Source organism: Callithrix jacchus, chromosome 11 (assembly GCF_049354715.1).
Source record: "Callithrix jacchus isolate 240 chromosome 11, calJac240_pri, whole genome shotgun sequence".
Classification (NCBI taxonomy): domain Eukaryota; kingdom Metazoa; phylum Chordata; class Mammalia; order Primates; family Cebidae; genus Callithrix; species Callithrix jacchus.
The window spans coordinates 88,328,417-88,347,981 of NC_133512.1; the positions used below are offsets into that span (position 1 = coordinate 88,328,417).

At 40.0% G+C, this 19,565-nt stretch overlaps 1 protein-coding gene across 10 annotated transcripts in view; it reads right to left on the bottom strand.

The window, feature by feature from the left end:
- Positions 1-19,565, bottom strand: part of CTTNBP2 (cortactin binding protein 2) — a 166,895-nt gene that overhangs the window by 30,211 nt on the left and 117,119 nt on the right. For all 10 annotated transcript variants that reach the window (XR_013524091.1, XR_004728092.3, XM_078343266.1 and 7 more), the window contains 3 exons: positions 18,140-18,219; positions 5,071-5,157; positions 4,889-4,988 (listed from right to left, as the gene is read on the bottom strand). Coding sequence is in view for 8 of the 10 variants with exons in the window: in XM_078343266.1 (XP_078199392.1) it covers positions 4,889-4,988; positions 5,071-5,157; positions 18,140-18,219 (267 nt within the window). In the remaining 2 variants the exon portion in view is untranslated. The remainder of the gene's footprint in view (positions 1-4,888; positions 4,989-5,070; positions 5,158-18,139; positions 18,220-19,565) is intronic.

Here is a 19,565-nt window from a genome sequence, read left to right on the forward strand (position 1 = left end):
CTAATTATTTAAAATGCTATTGCTACTCTTCATTTCTGTCCTTTTTGCTCACATAGTTTTTTAACGCTTTCTCTGTGGCTGTTCACTGGCTTTCTTCTTCAGTGTCGTAGAGAGGAACAAGTAAAGCAATGTGTGCTGTGCTCAGTGGAAGACAGAAGCTCAGCATTCTGACCCCAGTTCTATCCACGCAGGTTAAGGCTCTCTCTTTAGAGAAAATAAGGTGAACCATCAGGAATACATGTAGAATACCTCAGGAATCAATGTACTCTTCAGCTGTGGTACTTATCATTTCATGACTTTAATTTCTTTGTAAAAAAAAAAGAGAGTAGCTGGTAGATAAGCTCCATATACTCATTATTCTAAAGGCTTGAGTGGAACAGCTTAGAAAACCGCTCTCCTCCATCCAGATCTCTGCCTTCTCTACCCTGTGGCCTCATCCATCGCCTCTTGACTGAAGGATCATTCCCTGCTGCATGCTTTCTGCACAGTGAAAGTGCTGACACCATGCCCGTTGATGGATGCTTCTCTTTGGCTCGTAGGAGTTCCCCTGCACTGCTCTGAAATCTCTGGTCCCCTCACTGATTCTAGTTCTCTGCTATGTCTTCATCAGCCTCCAGCCCACAGCATGAGTTCTACTGAGAAGATGGTGGTGGAGGCAGAGTGGGTTTTAGGAGATGAGGGTGAACCGTGGCATGGGAAGGATGAGAGGCCAGCCCACAATGTTCCTGATGTAGATTCTGAGGGTTTTAGCTTTCATTCTGGAGCCTTGGGAATGTAACATCAGGGAACAATCTGAATGATTTTGTATCCTCCAGTGAGCCCCGAATGCTTTGTGGAGGGCCCCTGGAGGGAGTGAGACCAGAGGAAATATGAAGGATTAATGATGAAGCCTCCAGAATCCCTTGAACAAGAAATGATAGGTGATAGGGGGAATGGAGAGCAGGAGGAGGAGATGAGATAGAGGAAGTAGATTCCATAGAGCTTAGGGACTGCCTAGCCATGGGGAATGAGGCAGACAGAAGTTATAATGCTCACCTTGCTAACTTGGGGAACCACAGTCAAGGTCTTAGCAAATGAACCTTGTATTTCTATCATAGTTTTATCATTAAAAAGTGAAGAGGCTGGGCACAGTGGCTCACGCCTGTAATCTCAGCACTTTGGGAGGCCAAAGTAGGTGGATCACAAGGTCAAGAGATTGAGGCCATCCTGGCCAACATAGTGAAATGCTGTCTCTACTAAAAAAAAAAAAAAAAAAATTAGCTGGGCGTGGTGGTGTGCGCCTGTAGCCCCAGCTACTTGGGAGGCTGAGACAAGAGTATGCTTGAACCCAGGAGGCAGAGGTTGCAGTGAGCCACGATCATACCACTGCACTCCAGCCTGTTGACCGAGCAAGACTCCATCTCAAAAAGCAAACATGAAGAAAGATACTAATACTTGTAAATTACTAAGCCGAATACAGAATAAAAATCCTTCTGTATGAATTTTTTTCTGCTTTACTCCTTATGATCACTTGTAACTTTAAAATGCATCTGTCTTACTAACCTAATTCCATACCTTGCACTGAGGAATATTTAATCCATTTATAATATGCACTCACAGCCTCCTTACTAAAGCACATTCATGTGATATGAAGGATACAGAAGGATTTTTATTCTGTATTTGGAGATGACACACAATTTCCTACTCTTCCTCACTGAACCTACAGTGAAGTTTTATTTTGTTCTTAGTCTATTGTTTAAACACTTCATTTTTTAAAATCCAAATTATTCTATCTATGTGCCAGGTCCTCAATGACTCCCTTACCAACTCCTGTCTCTCTAATCTTACTTCTTTCTACCTCAACTCTAAGCAAGTTCTTCTACTTGCTGACACCTGAATTGGGCTAAGAATTCCCTTTTTCTTTGCCTATGCTATTTCTTGTATCAGAAAATTCACCAATTCATTCAACAAATAATTATTGATAATCTACATACAAGGCTAAGAGAAGAATAAATTCAAGTGCTAGCCTTCATGGAGCTCATCATATAACACGTGTGTGGGACAAGGCAAAACTAATAATAATACGCTAATTGCCTTGACATACAGTTGGGTGGTGCCCAGAAGTATAAACAAAGTTCCCTGCTGTTTACCAGGAGGAGGGAGTCACAGAAGCTTCATTTGAGGTGTCCTTCAAGTATTTTAGGTTTCCAGAAGACAGAGACTGTGTCTACTTTAATCACCAGTGTATAACAGACTACTTGGCATCATACCTGCCATGTGGTAGCCATGGTGTGTGTGGGATGAGAGGCATTTACGTGTTACTCCTTAATTCTAGTGGAAGCTGCGGCATGAACAAAGACATGGAAAGTGGAAAGCAAAGGATACATAGGGAGGAAACGTCATAATCTGCTGGAGCATGGGTATCTATTTTAAAAGGGTGAGATAGGCACATCAGGTGCCTATCACATAAGGCTCCAGAATAGAAGGCCTTGAATGCATCGACCTAGTCCATTGGGCAATGGAGAGATGCAGGATGGGAGGGACAGAAATCACAGGGATTTTAACCCAAGGTCTGCTGGCCTGTGAAGAATGCTCAGGGAGGAGAAACAATAGACAGAAAAACCACCGACATAAAAGCAAGGAGTTCCAGGAAAGGGGAGCATTAAAGTAAAATGGTGCCGATGGAAATGGATTTTTAAAAGCAGATGGAGACTATCCGTGTGACAAGGGTGAGGGTCTGCAAATGAGAGAACCTGGGGTTCTATGTGGTTCTCATAGTGATTTAAAAAATTAGAATAATTAGTAATACTGAAGGAACAAAACCCCAAAGTTTTTACATAAAAACCTGGATTTCTGGTTTCTTCCTAAAAGTCACAAGACCTGACAACACTGGACCTACAGTTCTGTCAGCAACAAACAGCTGGCTCTGAGAGCTACTGCCCCTCATGGGGACTGGGGCATGCCTCCCCTCTTCCTCCTCTCTACCTGAAACCCCGCCCAGCCTGCTTCACCTCTTCCTGTGGCTTGTTGTTACTTGGGGGCACTGAGGTTTTCAAGCCTGCCAATGAGATCTGAGTTTCCAGTGTGGGAGCCAAGAGACATGGGCCACTCTCCAAACTGGGAAATGAGGAAGAGGAGTTCTTTCTAAGAAGATGCCCACCGTAGATATAGAAACACTGAGCTGGTCACCTTTGCATCCTTCATGACCTCATTCCAGTCTTCTTAGCTCTCTAAGCTTAGAGCAGACTTCAGTCTGTCATTGCTGTCTACCCTCAAAGGGTGAGCACAAAATACTTTAGCTTCTTACATTGAGAAGAAGCAAGACTGAAAGTTGAACAAATGTGGGGAACTTCTGTTAGATAACTAATGGGGGAAAAAGGATATTTTGGCACTTGGGCGTTTTTAAGGCCTGTGGTGAGTAAGGTCAGGCTTAGGAGCCAGACTGCTGGGGTTGGTGTTCTGTTTTGTGTTCCTGCTGTGGGACCTCTGGGCGGGACACTTAATCTTTTATCTCAAGTGTTTTCATGCTTATAAATCAGGGATAGGACTGTACCTGCCTCAGAAAGTTGTGAGTTAATAAATGCAGTGTTCAGAACAGGGCCTACCAGAGTAAGCGCTTAAAAAGTGTTAGCTACAATTAGTAACATTATCAGAAAAAACAGCTTTCTGTGTAGCTAACTTCACTAGTTTCTAGCCCAAGGCTGGCCTGTGTAGTACAGTGATACTCAGATTCTACTGGAATTTTTCTGCCCCCAATATGTGTTTCTAGGTTTGTAGTATTCTAAGGGAAATCCTCTGTACTTCCTTAAACCTGCCTCTGAATTTCATTTCTTTTTTAAAAAATTAAAATAAAAATTGTGGCTACATAGTAGGTGTGTATATTTATGTGTATATGAGGTGTTTTGATACAGGCACACAATGTGAAATAATCACATCATGGAGAATGGAGTATCCATCCCCTCAAGCATTTGCCCTTTGTGTTACAAACAATCCAATTACATTCTTCTAGTTACCTAACAATGTGCAATTAAGTTATTACTGACTCTAGTCACCCTGTTGTGCTATCAAACAGTAGGACTCATTCATTCCATTTTTTCAGTACCTATTAATCATCCCCACCTGCCCCCCAACACCCCATTACCCTTCCCTTCCTCTGGTAACCACTCTTCTGCTCCTTCTTTCTCCATGAGTTCAATTGTTTTGATTTTTACATCCCTCAAACAATTGAGACCCTGTGATGTTTGTCTCTCGGTGCCTGGCTTATTTCACTTAACATAATGATCTCCAGTTCCATCCTGTTGTGAATAGCAGGATCTCATTCTTTACTATGGCCAAATAGTACTCCATTATGTACATTCACCACATTTTCTTTATCTATTCATCTGTTGACTTAGAAAGTGCTGACTAGGCACGGTGACTTATGTCTGTAATCCCAGCACTTTGGGAGGCCCAAGGCAGGCAGACTGTTGACCCCAGGTGCAGCACCAAGGGATGTATTGGTTGTAGAGAATTTATGAGTAATAAAATTTACTAAAAAAATCGATCTGCTGTTTATCACCACCATGCTCCAGCAATTCTAAACAGCATCAAAGATTCAATATCTAAGTCAGCTAGGGTGAACTGCTCCTACCACATCCTCCCTTGGTATACCACTAGTGCCAGTAACACAGTATGCTAGCAACAATTAATGATTCATAACAAAAGATAACAAAAAGAAGAAAATGCAGGATGCTCAACAAATGCAATAACATACACGTGAAGATAATTTTTGCAAGTATTCATTTTTGCAAATGAATAATTAAAGTTATCTTAAGTGTATTCCCAAGCAACACAGTGTATTTCCTTTTAATGGCACCACTGAAGAGCATGCCTTTAGGTTATCACAGCCAATTTGCTAAAATGTTCTTACCGCTACTGATGAACAGGTCTAGTAGCTGTTTCTTGGAAAAACCAGCATCTACTTCAGCTTTCACTATTTCACAGGAGAATCCCGCAGCCATTTGTCTGTGCTGTGATAAGAAAACAAGGTGATTAGTTCTACATACTTGCCAATTTTCAAAGAAAAGGCGGTGGTATACAAGTAATCAATACCTTCAGGCAGAGTGCAAGCTGATGTACTATGTAGTCTTGCAAACTTCCTTCTGGGCCGTGGAAAATGACATTATGATATTGCTCAACCTATTAACAAACCAAGAAGAGACCTAGGGTGAAGATGCTAAGTTGAGAAGAGGAAAAAAAAAAGTGGTACTCAAGTGTGGAATTCTCTTTTGTCTTCATACTTTTGAAAGATTAAAAACAGTATTTTAGAGATTCGTGTTATTCATTGGACATGTGTACTCTCATTTGAATATGAAACGTGGGCAAAGGGTATTTAGCAAAACCTGATATTTACAAAACAAATTTTTCCCTCTATTTTCTACAGTGAGGTTCAGCTGGTTAGCTGAGAAACACAGTTCCAAGTACATTTTGTCCCTTGCAGAAATTCTGTAACTTTTTCTTTATTATCCTTTGCAGATACTCTTTATGTTGAATTTTCTCAGTGTTTATTTAACTTGTTAGTGGTTAAAACAGTAATGTATTTCATTATGGAAATTTTGGTAAACATAAAGCAGAATAAAAAATTACTGAGTGTTAGCACCCACAGTCACCATAAATATTTTTGTTTTCTTCAGTGTTTTATTTCCATAGTGGCTGTGTATGTGTGTGCATATGTTTAAAAGATGGGTACATGAGTGTAACCTTTTTACAGCTGTTGTATATAAGAGAATGTCTTTGTATTGATGTCTTAGGTAAAATATGCTTTGGAAAGTATAAAACTCAGATCAACTTTATATATTATTTCATTTTGGAATTCAGCGTTTCAAAGAAATCTAGGTAGAGATGGATCACTTTTGCTTTGTCAAAAGAAAAACTCTGGCTTTGATGCTTACAGATTTTTTTTTAACCTTTATCCTTGCGTATAAGAATCTCTCTCCTGAGAACATGGAGATTCATGCCTTTCCTTGGATGGAAAGGCAATTATCATCTACACAAGGCAAAGGTGGCGATAATGGTCTTGAGAAAAATGTGGACAGGAAATTCAGCTTCCCACTTCAGTCATCCCAGGGCTGACACCCCTGCCCCTTCCCAGCACACATGCTTGGGAGAAGCTTTCTTAGTGGAAAGCTAGCCTTGCAGCAAGGTCTTGCAGGAAAGGACCTGGACAGGCAAGGCTCCAACCTAACTGGTACCGTTGATGTTGCTCACATGTGAAGATTGAGCCACCCAGACTCAGAGAAATTTTGGGTTTGTTCTCTCTATAACCTAGAACAGGACAATGTAAGAACGTGTTTGTTTATCTCTGTGTTGTCTTTCCATTGTAGTTATCCCTTCGTGATCACAGAAAAAGGCTCACTCTTTACGGTAGCTGGGGTGGACTTCTGTGAAGATAGTAAATATGACTCAGTGCATGATTACAGGGAGGCAGATTGTGGGATATAAAAGAAAGGCTTGAGGGAAAACTCTTAGAATAAAAGATGAGGTAACTTTTTCCTTATCCTAGGTCTTTAAGTCTTAAATTTTGGGCCAGGCATGGTGACTCATGCCTTTAATCCCAGCACTTTGGGAGGCTGAAGTGGGCAGACCACTTGAGGTCAGAAGTTTGAGACCACCCTGGCAAATACAGTAAAACTCCATCCCCACTAAAAATAAAAAAAAATTAACCAGGTATGATGGTGGGCACCTGTAATCCCAGCTACTTGGGAGGCTGAGGCAGGAGAATCACTTGAACTTGGGAGGTGGAGGTTGCAGTGGGCCAAGATCATGCCACTGCACTCCAGCCTGGCAATAGAGAGAGACTGTCTCAAGGAAAACAACAACAACAACAAAAAGACATGAGGTTTGGCCTCTAAAGAGACCAAGGAAGGTTTGTGGGCACTTCTGGAAAGTGGAGGCAAGCCATACATGACAAATAGGTAACAGACCATGAGCTAACAGAGCAGTGGTTCTTTAAGGGGTTCCTTGATGTTGGGCTTGGGGCTGAGTTTTAGGCTCTAAAAGATAATATGTCTGGAAGCCTGCAGTAATATTCTCTGAGTTGGAATACTATCCCATTATTAGCACACTTTTAGTAAAAGGCCTAGGGTGTATGTACAGGCAAGGACCAAACCTGAAGCAGGAACTTCCCCAGAGACACAGGAAAGAAGAATACCCTAGAAAATGCTGCTGAGGTTCTGCCTCTAGGAGTAAGGCAGTGGGGCCACAGGTCTGCAGAGGTACATTATTATTAAATAATAAATAATTATTAAAGAATAATATGTTTTCATTTATAGTTATGAGATGGGGTAGCCCGTGCAATGTACACGTTGTACTCGTCAATAAAAAATGTTGCCCAGATATATCTTGTTATGGCCTCTTTCTCCCAATCTTCAGTGGAGCATCATAAGTCCTTTTGATATGCATAGTCAGAAATTTTGGATTAGGAAATTTTTCTCCGATTTTTTGGTAATTTCTCCTCTTCTAGGTCTCTTTAATTATAAGGAACACCTACAATGCTTAATTTCTGTTTTCTGTATCTATCATCTTATCTCATCATTATAACCTTGTCCTCTTTTGCATTCAGAGAGAGCTCCTCAAATTAGTCTTGCACAACACTCAACAGAATTTTCATGATCTCACTTCTGCTCTCTATAGTCAAGTGCAACTTTATGCCATTGCATTTACGGTTGTTCTAATATTGCCTAACCTCATTCATCTCTAACACTATTTTTTTGTAATCTAAGCCCAGACTCTACTACGACTTTCTTGCACAGTCTACCACCTTGCATTCTGTAGACAAAGAACATAATTTTCCAAACTTCTGTTTTTTCTGGTTGCTGTGGGCAAAATGTTTCTGTTGCTTCCCCTGGTCCCAATTCATATGTTAAAATTCTAACCCCCAAGGTGATTGAATTAGGAGTTGGGGTCTTTGGGAGGGATTAGTGCCCTTATAAATGAGGGTGAGGGGAACTCCTTGCCCCTACCACCACTTGAAGATGGAGTGAGAAGGTGCTATCTATGAACAAGGAAACAGGCCCTCACCACATACTGAATCTGCTGGCACCTTGATCTTGAACTTCCCACACCCTAGAACTATGAGAAATTTATTTCTGTTGTTTATAAGCCACCCAGTCTATGATATCTTGTTAATGGCAGCCTGAATGGACTAAGGCATTAGTAAATAATTTTAAGGGTGTGTTCTTCCCTGAGTTCTCAGGCTGAAAACAATTCTGCAGTATTCTTCCATAGGTATAAGGTTAATTTGTTATTTGTTTACATACTATAAAACCAGAGAAAGAATTTTGCAGGAAAGCAGGATGTGTGGACCACCCCTGGCTTCACTTGCTGTCCACAAATTGTGTGGCTGAATCTCCTTCTTGGGTCAGTGGGTAGATGAAAGCTTGGTGTCCGCAGTTACTGAACTCTGGAGTCTAGCAATGGCTTCAGTGGAATAAAAATCCTGCTGACCAATGAGGATAAACAGCATGAGGATAAACCACAGTCCCAGGAAGTCCTGCAGCCCAGCAGCTCCTGTCTCCATCCCTGCTGAGTGCTTCTGGAGAATCCACCTCCTGGGATGCAGCACAGTCTCACTAATCCACACCAACTTCTTGTCCAGTTATTCCTAGGAGCTGTAGTCTTCAGACAGTTGTGAAAGGACCTCCTGGGAGTGGAGGAGAGTATCATAGTGCAGATATGCACTATGATAAAAAGCAGAGACTATGAAGTAAAGGATAAATGCCCAATTTTCTAACTGGTATAAATCTTATTTTTTTGAATCACCAGGAAGATGGTGAGGGAAGGATGATAATGCATTCCTACCTAATTTCAGGTAGTTCTCACATAAGTGGGCCTAATACTCTATTATCCTTAACAACAGTTGAAAATGTTTCCAGATTCTTGCCAAAGAGAGACCTCAGTTCTCTTTTTCTCTTACTATAAGTATTTGGCAATTTTCAAAATTACATTAGTGGGAAATTGCGTATTAGGTACACAGTTTACTAGTCAGGTGCAATTTTAAACCAGAGCTCTTGAGCTTTCCAAATTAAGCCCAAATTGCTATGACTTATTAGGTAGAATTTTTCTTTTCACAAGTAATGGATTGTTTCATACCGGCGAAACAGGACACCGATTTTTAAGATTTATTGAAAACAAACAGGCTAAAGATTTTCAAGATTTACCCCTGAGATTTTCAACTGGCGTGGCTATTTAATCTTGTCTCACTTCTAAAAACAAGAGTGCTCTATTCATTACGGCCATCCTGTCAAACTGCCTGCACTTTCTTAAGATTGATTTTGAAATCAAATAACAGATAGAGACCCACTTTCATAAAGAAGCTATTTTTAGTTTCGAAACTTCGTTTTTCTCAGACCATAGGCTTTTAGGAAATACATACAGGAAACATTCAATTTAAAATTTCATTGGAAAGGCCATTCACTCGCAGTAAGCCCTTTGTATTTACATAGTCTAATGTTCTTCACTAGATAAAGTAGAAATATACATAAGTGAATTAGATAGGTAACGAGAAAAACAAATATATATGCCTACATTTTAATGCATGCATTTCATTAGTAGGTTTCTCTTCATTTCAGGTATTACCAATTTTTTGTAAAAGGCATTTTGTTATCTCATCGAATGACATAGTTGTGTTAGTTACCATTTAATTTCTGAACAACAAAAAAAATAGCTTAATTACTGGGAACCTGTTACTCCATGCAAAGCTTTGCTGAGACATTACATATTGTTTTGAAGTTATCATATTTCTCCAAGTACCAAGATCTGAATATAATGAATATATATGCTCCATGCTTCCAGCAGAGGGCTCTAAAGATAGATACATAGGCAGATATTTTTGGGGAAAGAAGGGTATAAAGATTCTAATTTTACTGAAAGGAGATCTGTTCTTTGAAAAAGATAGAGCACAACTTTTAAAATTGCAGTCTTAATGATAGTTGCCAGAATCATCCCCTAAGTGCACATTTATAGTGTGACATTTCTGCTTATTAGTAAAGGGACACTGACCTCATTATCACAATTGGTACCAATCCCTTTTATTCTAGTGTCTTCACGGCCTATTCAGGAAGCTCATCACATGTCAATTAGTGCTTTGTGAGGCAAAGAGATTCTGGATTAAATGGAAACAAGCGACCTCAACAATGTATCATGCATCTCTCTTTTCCCTCCACAATGCTTTCCTGCAGAATGGGGTTTACCGGGGAGCTGTGGTCTCCACTACTGTTGATGTGGCACCTGTAATGTGTTTGCAGAGTTGTGGCACTTTAATTTTGTGTGTGTGGCATTTTAAAGCAGTAAATCACAGTCTGGTTTGGAGTTTCAGTTGTCATACACAGTCTGAGGGGAAAAAGTTTCTGTCCAGAGACAGTTCTAGGCCAGCTTGTGCTGATTAATAAAAAAAAAGAAAGAAAGAAAGAAAGAATGAAAAGGGCTTTATAGAGCCAATAAAATTGGGATGGTCACAGCTTAAAATCACATGCTTTATAGCTACAAATTTTATTCCATCCACTTCTGACACCCAATTTTAAATAACTAATTTACTTGTAATTTTAGAGCCATTAATGACACAATTACAGTGTATTCATTAACATGAAATTTTCTCAAACAATATTGGAACATCCAGCATTTGGAATATAAAAAATTGGAATTCTTCATGTTAGAGAGCTTTTAATCATTTGCTGAGGTCCCTTTTAAAGAATAGGTATAAGAGAGTAATAGAAATTTAAGAGAAATTACAGTTTACAGAGAGACATACATGCACTATTTTTAAAATTAGCTTATTGAAACTTAAAAGCCAACATCAGATTGGTTGCTAACTTGAAATATAGACAAGTCCCCATTTATTGATATAGACATAATAACCTGGGTACTACAGCTATTTTAAAAATAGAAAACGTAAAATGGAACTCTCGGACATAACTGCTTCCTTGTCAGCTGGCCTCTGGAATTCATGAAGTTTTTCTGCTCTAGTCCTTTACTGACTTACTGCCCAGAATCCTCTTCCATTATTGCCATGGAAGCCAAATGTTTCACTAGTGGCAGAGCCACCTCTTCCTCATACTAGGCAACCCCAGCTGCTTCCCCTTCCACTAGGACCTCACCCAGGCTTGCTCCTTCCTGAGAAAGATCAGGCTAGGGCTGACTCTCTGCTAACAGGGTCATGGGATGTTTTACACACATAACCATCACTTGCAACTTTCTCTTTCTCTCTTTTGTTTAGACAGTCTTGCTCTGTTGCCAGATTGGAGTGCAGTGGTGCAATCTCACCTCACTGCAACCTCCGCCTCCCGGGTTCAAGCGATTTTCCTGCCTTAGCCTCCCGAGAAGCTCGGATTACAGGTGCCCACCACCATGCGCAGTTAAGTTTTGCATTTTTAACAGAGATGGGGTTTCATCATCTTGGCCAGGATGGTCTTGTTCTCTTGACCTCGTGATCTGCCTACCTCGGCCTCCCAAAGTACTGAGATTACAGGTGTGAGCCACTGTGCCTTATTTTTCTGGGAAAATAGTGAATTTACTTTGGGAATATATGGAGAATAAGTAGATTCTCCTAGCGATGATTCTTAATGACTGGCACGGCACATATTGGAGTGAATGAAAAACAGGTAGAAGAATCTCAAGGATCCCATCCTGAACATTCAGAGTTTTAATTTTAAAGTAGGGCTCAGATCAGGATAATTGAACTCCAGCATTTTTTCTAATAAAATAATTATTCATAATTTAATAATTATTCATAGTAAATTATTAAAATACGACTTTCAAATAACCTAATAAAAAATTACAAACTAGCTAAGAGAAATGTTCGAGTTACGTTAATGCCAAAAAATTCAACAATCACAATAAATTACTAGCGATTCAAAACTCAATTAGGTTGAATATTTTCCCTATTAAATCAAGTGTGGAGATTTAAAATGTACTTGTATTATTTTTAACAATAAAAGTATTTAAAAATAACATCATTAAAAACAAAACAGAAGCAGAATCCTGATTTAAAGTCTTCAGTACATGTGGTGTTCTGCATAAGAGTTTTAGCATATGCATTTTATACAATACATTTGCATACATAGTAATGACTGGTATTACAATGCTTAATCAAGAGGCTAATAACTAGTATAACTATGATTACATGCATGAATAGGCAGAAAGGCTTGTTTCAACTCTGGGGGTCCCATCACTTAATCACTGAAGGCACTAGGTAAATTATTTTGAGTCTGTTTATTTACCTGTAAAATGTAACTTGTATGGGGTGTCTATCTCATAGAAAGATTAAATAAGATTATCCATATATTTAGAACAGAGGTTGGCATATAATAAATGCTCTATAAAAAGTTAGCTTTTCAAAAGCAACTATCATCAGAGTGAAAAGACAACCTACAGAATGGGAGAACATGTTTGCAATCTATCCATCTGACAAAGGTCTCATTATCCAGAGTCTACAAGGAATTTAAACAAATTTACAAGAAAAAAAAAACATTAAAAAGTGGGCAAAGGACATGAATAGACAATTCTCAAAAGAAGACATTCATGTCACCAAGGAACATATGGAAAACAGCTCAACGTCACTGATGATTAGAGAAATGCAAATCAAAACCACAATGAGATACCATCTCATGCCAGTCAGAATGGTGATTATTAAAAAGTCCAGAAACAACAGATGCCATAAGGTTGTGGAGAAAAAAAAACACTTTTACACTGTTAGTGGAAGTGTTAATTAGTCCAGCCACTGCAGAAAACAATGGGGTGATTCCTCATTTCTTTCTAGAGGCAGAAGTATCATTTGACCCAGCAATCTCATGACTGGGAATTCACCCAGAGGAATATAAATCATTCTGTTATAAAGATACATGCAGAGTCGCCCATTATGGACACAAGAAGGAAGCCAGACAGGAGAATCCTGGGCAGAAAAGCACCATCAGTCTTAACGCCGCCGTTCTGGCCCTGGGAACTAACAACTTGGACGTCCAATCATGAGACCTAATCTGAAAGTTGGTAATTTCAAAGACGACGGGAGGATAAATTTACAATGATGGGAAGAAACCAGCGTAAAAAGGTTGAGAATACTTAAAATCAGAGCGCCTCTCCCTCTAAAGATGATCACAGTTCCACATCAACAATGGAACAAGGCTTGATGGAGAATGAGCACATCCCAATGACAGAATCACTCTTCAAGGAATGGATAATAAGAAACTTCTGTGAGTTAAAAGAACATGTTGTAGCCCAACGTAAAGAAACTAGGAACTTTGAAAAAAGGTTTGACGAAATCCTATTGAGAATAGACAACTTCGAGAGGAATATAAGTGCTGAATTAATGGAACTGAAGAATACAATACAGGAACTCCGAGAAGTATGCACAGGTTTAAACACTCGAATTGTTCAAGCAGAAGAAATGATAACAGAGGTCAAAGTCCAACTTAATGAAAGAAAACAAGAAGACAAGATTAGAGATAAAAGGATAAAAAGGAATGAGCAAAGTCTCCAAGAAATGTGGGACTATGTGAAAAGACCAAATTTACATTTGATAGGTGTACCTGAATGCGACGGAGAGAATGAATCCAAGCTGGAAAATATCCTTCAGGATATTATTCAGGAAAATTTTCCTGAACTAGCAAAGCAGGTCAATATTCAACCCCAGGTAATACAGAGAACACCACAAAGATATTCCTCAAGAAGAGCAACCCCAAGGCACATAATCGTTAGATTCACCAGGGTTGAAACGAAGGAGAAAATACTAAGGGCAGCCAGAGAGAAAGGTCAGGTTACCCACAAGGCAAGCCTATCAGACTTACAGCAGATCTCTCAGCAGAAACTCTACAAGCCAGAAGAGAGTGGGGACCGATATTCAACATCCTCAAAGAACAGAACCTTCAGCCCAGAATTTCATATCCAGCCAAACTAAGCTTCACAACTGAAGGAAAAATAAAATCTTTTATGAACAAGCAAGTACTCAGAGATTTTATTACCACCAGGCCTGCTTTACAAGAGCTTCCGAAAGAGGCATTACACACAGAAAGAAACAACCAGTATTAGCCTTACTAAAAATATATCAAAAAGTACAGAGCACAAACATAAAGAATTTTCATCAACGAATGGATCAAACAGCCAGTTAACATCAAATGGCAGTAACCCTAAATTTAAATCAACTAAATCCCCCAATCAAAAGACACAGCCAAAACCGAACGGCATGTTACATCCAGACCTGTTTCACATGCAAGGATACACAAAGACTCAAAACAAAGGAATGGAGAAAGATTTACCAACCAAATGAAGAGCAAAAATAAATAAATAAATAAATAAAAAGCAGGAGTTGCAATTCTCGTAGCAGATAAAATAGATTTTAAAGCAACAAAGATGTAGTGGTAAAAGGATCAATACAACAACAAGAGCTAACGATCCTAACACCCAGATACATAGAGACTTAGATTCAATGAGACAGAAAATTAATAAGGATATCAAGGACTTGAACTCAGATCCAGAACAAGTAAACTTAATAAATATTTATAGAGCTCTTCACTTCAAATACATAAAATATACATTCTTGTCAATACCACATCACACCTACTCATAGGTTTAAATAAAACATTGATTGGCCATTATTAATACCCATTTTTTTTTTTCAGAATAAAGCAATATTTCCGTTAACCCTCCCTCTCTCTCTTCCTCTTTCTTTCTCTCCTTTACTCATTTTTTTTTCTTTCCTTCTCCCAAAAAAAAAAATCAACTTGTAAACCTCTAGATCCAGGTCGGCAATGTCTCTCTCATTGCTTGAATTCCTTCCTTCCCTTCCCTTCCCTCCCTCCCTCCCTCCCTCCCTCCCCAGCCTCCTCCCTTCCTTCCTTCATCCCTTCCTTCCTCCTCCCCTCCCTTCCTGCCTTCCTCCCTTCCTCCTTCCCTCCCTAAAAAAAAAAAAAAAAAAAAAGATACATGCATACATATGTTAGCTGCAGGACTACGGATAGTAGCAAAGACATGGAATCAACCTAAATGCCCATCAGTGATAGACTGGATAAAGAAAATGTGGTACATACACACTATGGAATACTCTGCCGCCATATAAAGGAACGAGATCATGTTCTTTGTAGGGACATGAATGGAGCTGGAAGCCATAATCCTCTGCAAACTAATGCAGGAACAGAAAACCAAATACTCCATGTTCTCACTTATAAGTGTGAGCTGAATGATGAGAACACATGGACACATGGCGGGGAACAACACACACTGGGGCCTGTCAGGGTTGGGTGTGGGGGGAAGGAGAGTATCAGGAAGAACAGCTAATGGATGCTGGGCTTAACACCTAGGTGATGAGATGCTCTGTGTAGCAAGCCACCATGGCACACATTTCCCTATTTAATAAACCTGTACACCCTGCACATGTACCCCATAACATAAAAGTTGAAGGTAAACAGAGTCAACTATTATTGCATTTGTTTATCTGCTGTACAGATTTCCAACAATTCAACACACATCAATATGTGTGTAGTTATTTGTGGAAGCTATGCCACTCTCTGGCTCAAATTCCCCCAGTGGCTTCCTACCCACCTGGAATAAAATTTTAGTTTTTGCCATATTCCTGCATGATCTAGTTTCTGAACATTTCTCAGACTTCACTGTCAACCTAAACACATTTGTATCTGTGGTTCCCTGTACCTCAAACACCCCCCACAAGGCTACTCCCTTCACTTCATTTGTTTTTCAGTCCAAACATCACTACAGTAAGATCTTTCCTGAAAACTCCATCTAAAAATAGTGCTTTCTGCCTCCCCTTCCACCCACTCTTTACCTCCTTGACTACTTTATTTTTCTACACACTTGTGTTAGTGTTGGTCATCACAATACATATGCATTTACTCATTTGATTTTTTAAAAATCTGCCTTCTTTACCACTAGAAGGTAAACCCTATGAGGCCAGGGAATGCATCTTATACATAACTCTATCCTCAGTTTCTAAAACATTACCCGCATTTAAGAGGCTCTCAGTAAACAGCTGTCAAACAAGTGAAATAACTAACATGACACAAAAATGCATAACACATGGTCTATGCTCCTATGGGGCTTCCAATTGTTTATGGAAAAGAAAACATTCACAACCATTATGATATATTGTTGTCTCAGTCACTTTACATTTTGCAGAGACTGCTGAAAAAAGTGAAACATTTTTATTATATTCCTTCAAGAGTTAACTGTTGGATTAAAAAGCCTTTTAGGTACACTCACTGAATTCAGAGTAGAATTAACAACAGTGTTTGTTCTCTGGTTTCCTGGTCATTGGTAGTCAAACTAAGTCTCATGTAAAAAGAGGCACATATATAGGTGTACTTGGGATATTTTACATATAATTTGACTAGCAGACATTTCGTTTTACAGATTTGCTAGTCAAGGATAATTAGCAGTTGCATTTTATCATCTTAAGGGATTAAGGAAAAGTCCTGGGTTAGAGCCTTGCCTTGTATGGAGAAACAGAGAAGAGGGAAAGGGAGAGAAGGAAGTGGTTCTACCAGCTGATTCTGCTGAAAGCCCGAGGCTAACATTCCTGAAAACCAGTTGATCACACCCTTCCACCTTCAGTTAGGCCAAATAATGAGACAGATCTTCCCATCACAGGCATACTTTGATGCTTTAGGGAAAGGGGGACAAAGAGTAAGGCAAAGAAGTGAAAGTATTCAATTCAGGAGAATCCACTTTTTCCACATTGTGAGGCTTTGAATGTTTCTCTGCTACTGTGGCTGCTGGTATGAAGGCTAATCCTAACTTTGAGCCTAGCTAGATCATCAATGGAATGGTTTTGAATACTTCTTTTCATAAGAGGTGAAAACAAAGGCATCAATTCACAGTCTATGGAAACAACTTTTGTAAAGTGTCATAGTTCCAACTCATTTATTTTAAAAGGTCATCTAAATTAAGGGAGCAAGCAAAACTATTATTTTCTTATGTTTTACACTAGTAGCATTAGTTTTAGATGGATCCCATACACCTCAGAGACTTGCACAATTCTGGCTTCATCAATTATTAGAGACATGACTTTGAGCATTTTACCTCTCTAAGTTTCCTCATCTATAAAATGGATGAAATTATCTCATAGGGATGTTCTAAAGAATAAAATAAAATAGATCATAACAGCACTCGGCATACTCCCTGGCACGTAATAAGTATTTAACGAATGCAAAGCATTACATTTATCCATTTTACATTTATAATTTGCTATTTTCTTTTGATGATCACATTCTGCTTCTTCCTTTTAGTAACAGACCACCTAGTTTTAGGTGGGTGCACGATTGCCCAGCAAAAGCCCCACTCCCCAGCTAGGCACCGACAGGTGTATAAGTTCTGCTGAACGGGATGTGGGCAGGAAGGATATGTGCACTTCCCCAGAAAGGAAAGGCTTGCCCTCCAGGCTCTCTCCTTCCAGCTAGGAAGTGGGAGTGGAAGTGGTGACTACCTTTGACCAAGCAGGAAGGATATGGGCACTTCCCCAGAAAGGAAAGGCTTGCCCTCCAGGCTCTCTCCTTCCAGCTAGGAAGTGGGAGTGGAAGTGGTGACTACCTTTGACCAAGCAACACAAACAACATCCCAAGGAAGAGTGGAGCAGGGAGCAAGGGTGCTGAGACCCTGCAGAGGTCACCTGCCACTGCTCCCTCCCCAGCCCTCTCACGTGCTGAGACTTATATGTTTAAGAAAAATAAACTTCTATCCCATTTAAGCTGTAATTATTTGGTTTCTGTTAAAGTGGCCAAATTAACCTTCTCACTAATGCTAGCATCTTTACTCAATTTTAAATTATAAAAGTTTATAGTAAGCCATCTTGATATTTGTGGCCATTCTCTTCCATATTGATCGTCATTTACTTGACATCAAGTTTTTGTTAAAGGAAGACATCCTCCTCCTGCCCGAATTATAACACTTCACAGGTCACAGGTGGTCTCTGGATCCAGGCAATAGATACTTCAATGACAGTGACAGAAATCCAGACTATGTAACGGGTAGTCTGCCAGGGAGTGGGCTGATGGGGAAGGTAATTGTCAGAGCACAGGGTGGGTGGGGGCTGTATGCCTCCTTTAAACATAAAAATGGGCCACCCAATTTTCCAGTGGCAGGGACAGGAAGCACAGGCCTCTGTTCAGCAGTGTCCACCTACCAGCCTGAGGTAGTTCTGCATCATCTTAAGAGGGATCATGGAGGCATAAGTCACACTACTGAGGCAGCCTTCTTGAGGACCTGTAGGAAAGGAGAGACAGAAGAAAAATGGTTGCTCCCTTATTAAATATAAACGATCAAAACACCACAGAATCTATCATAAAAGATAAAACGTGTCTGCTGACTTATGTAGGCAGAGCTAACATTTGGCCAGGAGGCACCAATGTGCCTTTCTGTTATGAAAATATGACCACACTTTGTTCTGGCTGATAAACTGCCACTGATCCTGACCTCCCAAGAGCTCCCAGCTGCTCCTTACCCTGCCCCCTGGGAAGCCCACTCACCTCCCAGCAACTATAGCCAGGTCCTCCAGATCCCAGCCCCAACACTGGGCCTGGTATCTGCGGATTGCTGGGCTCAATGTTTTACAGTTCATAAGTAAAAGTTATCATAGATCATTGCAATCCTCAGAAAGCTTTAGCCTTCACCAGTGTTACGTCCATTGGCAATATTCTGCCCGCCCCCAAGTTCTGCCATTCTCTCAATACATTATTTGGGCCTAAAGCAATGTTCTGGGATGGCCTCACACTTTTCTTTAATTTTCAGTAAGTCTAGTTCAAGTAATAAAATAAACTTTTATTAGTACAGATTGAATTTTCAAAGACTCCATTCCCAAGTATGGAAAATACATGATGAAATCCATGGCTGTTCAGAATCAAGGGCTGAGAAATTGAGTATTCCTATACCACATAGTGGTAGCATGACCTTAGGCAAGAATATCAATCTCTCAGAGCCTCAATGTCCCTGGATATAAAATGGGGATAAGCAGAAATGCGTATCTCATTGGGCTGTTATGAGAATTAAATGATTTGATACTTATGCTATAAACAACAGAGTCTAGCACATAGTAGGTGCTCACTAAACATTAGCCTGTACCATTATAATAATCACATTAAGCATAAACTGTACTTGACAGTAAAACAAAAAAAAAAAAGACATTTCTCTCTCTCTCTCTTTTTTTTTTTTTTTGAGACGGAGTTTCACTCTTATTACCCAGGCTGGAGTGCAATGGCGCGATCTCAGCTCACCGCAACCTCTGCCTCCTGGGTTCAGGCAATTCTCCTGCCTCAGCCTCCTGAGTAGCTGGGATTACAGGCGTGCACCACCAAGCCCAGCTAATTTTTTGTATTTTTAGTAGAGACAGGGTTTCACCACGTTGACCAGGATGGTCTCAATCTCTTGACCTCGTGACCCACCCGCCTCGGCCTCCCAAAGTGCTGGGATTACAGGCGTGAACCACCACGCCCGGCTGACATTTCTCTTTTAACACAGTCTCTGTCACTCTCTTATCAGCATGTCAGTTTGGCCTCTGGTTTATTTTCAATGAGGGATGCAATCAGAATGGCAGGAATCAATGATCCAGACAG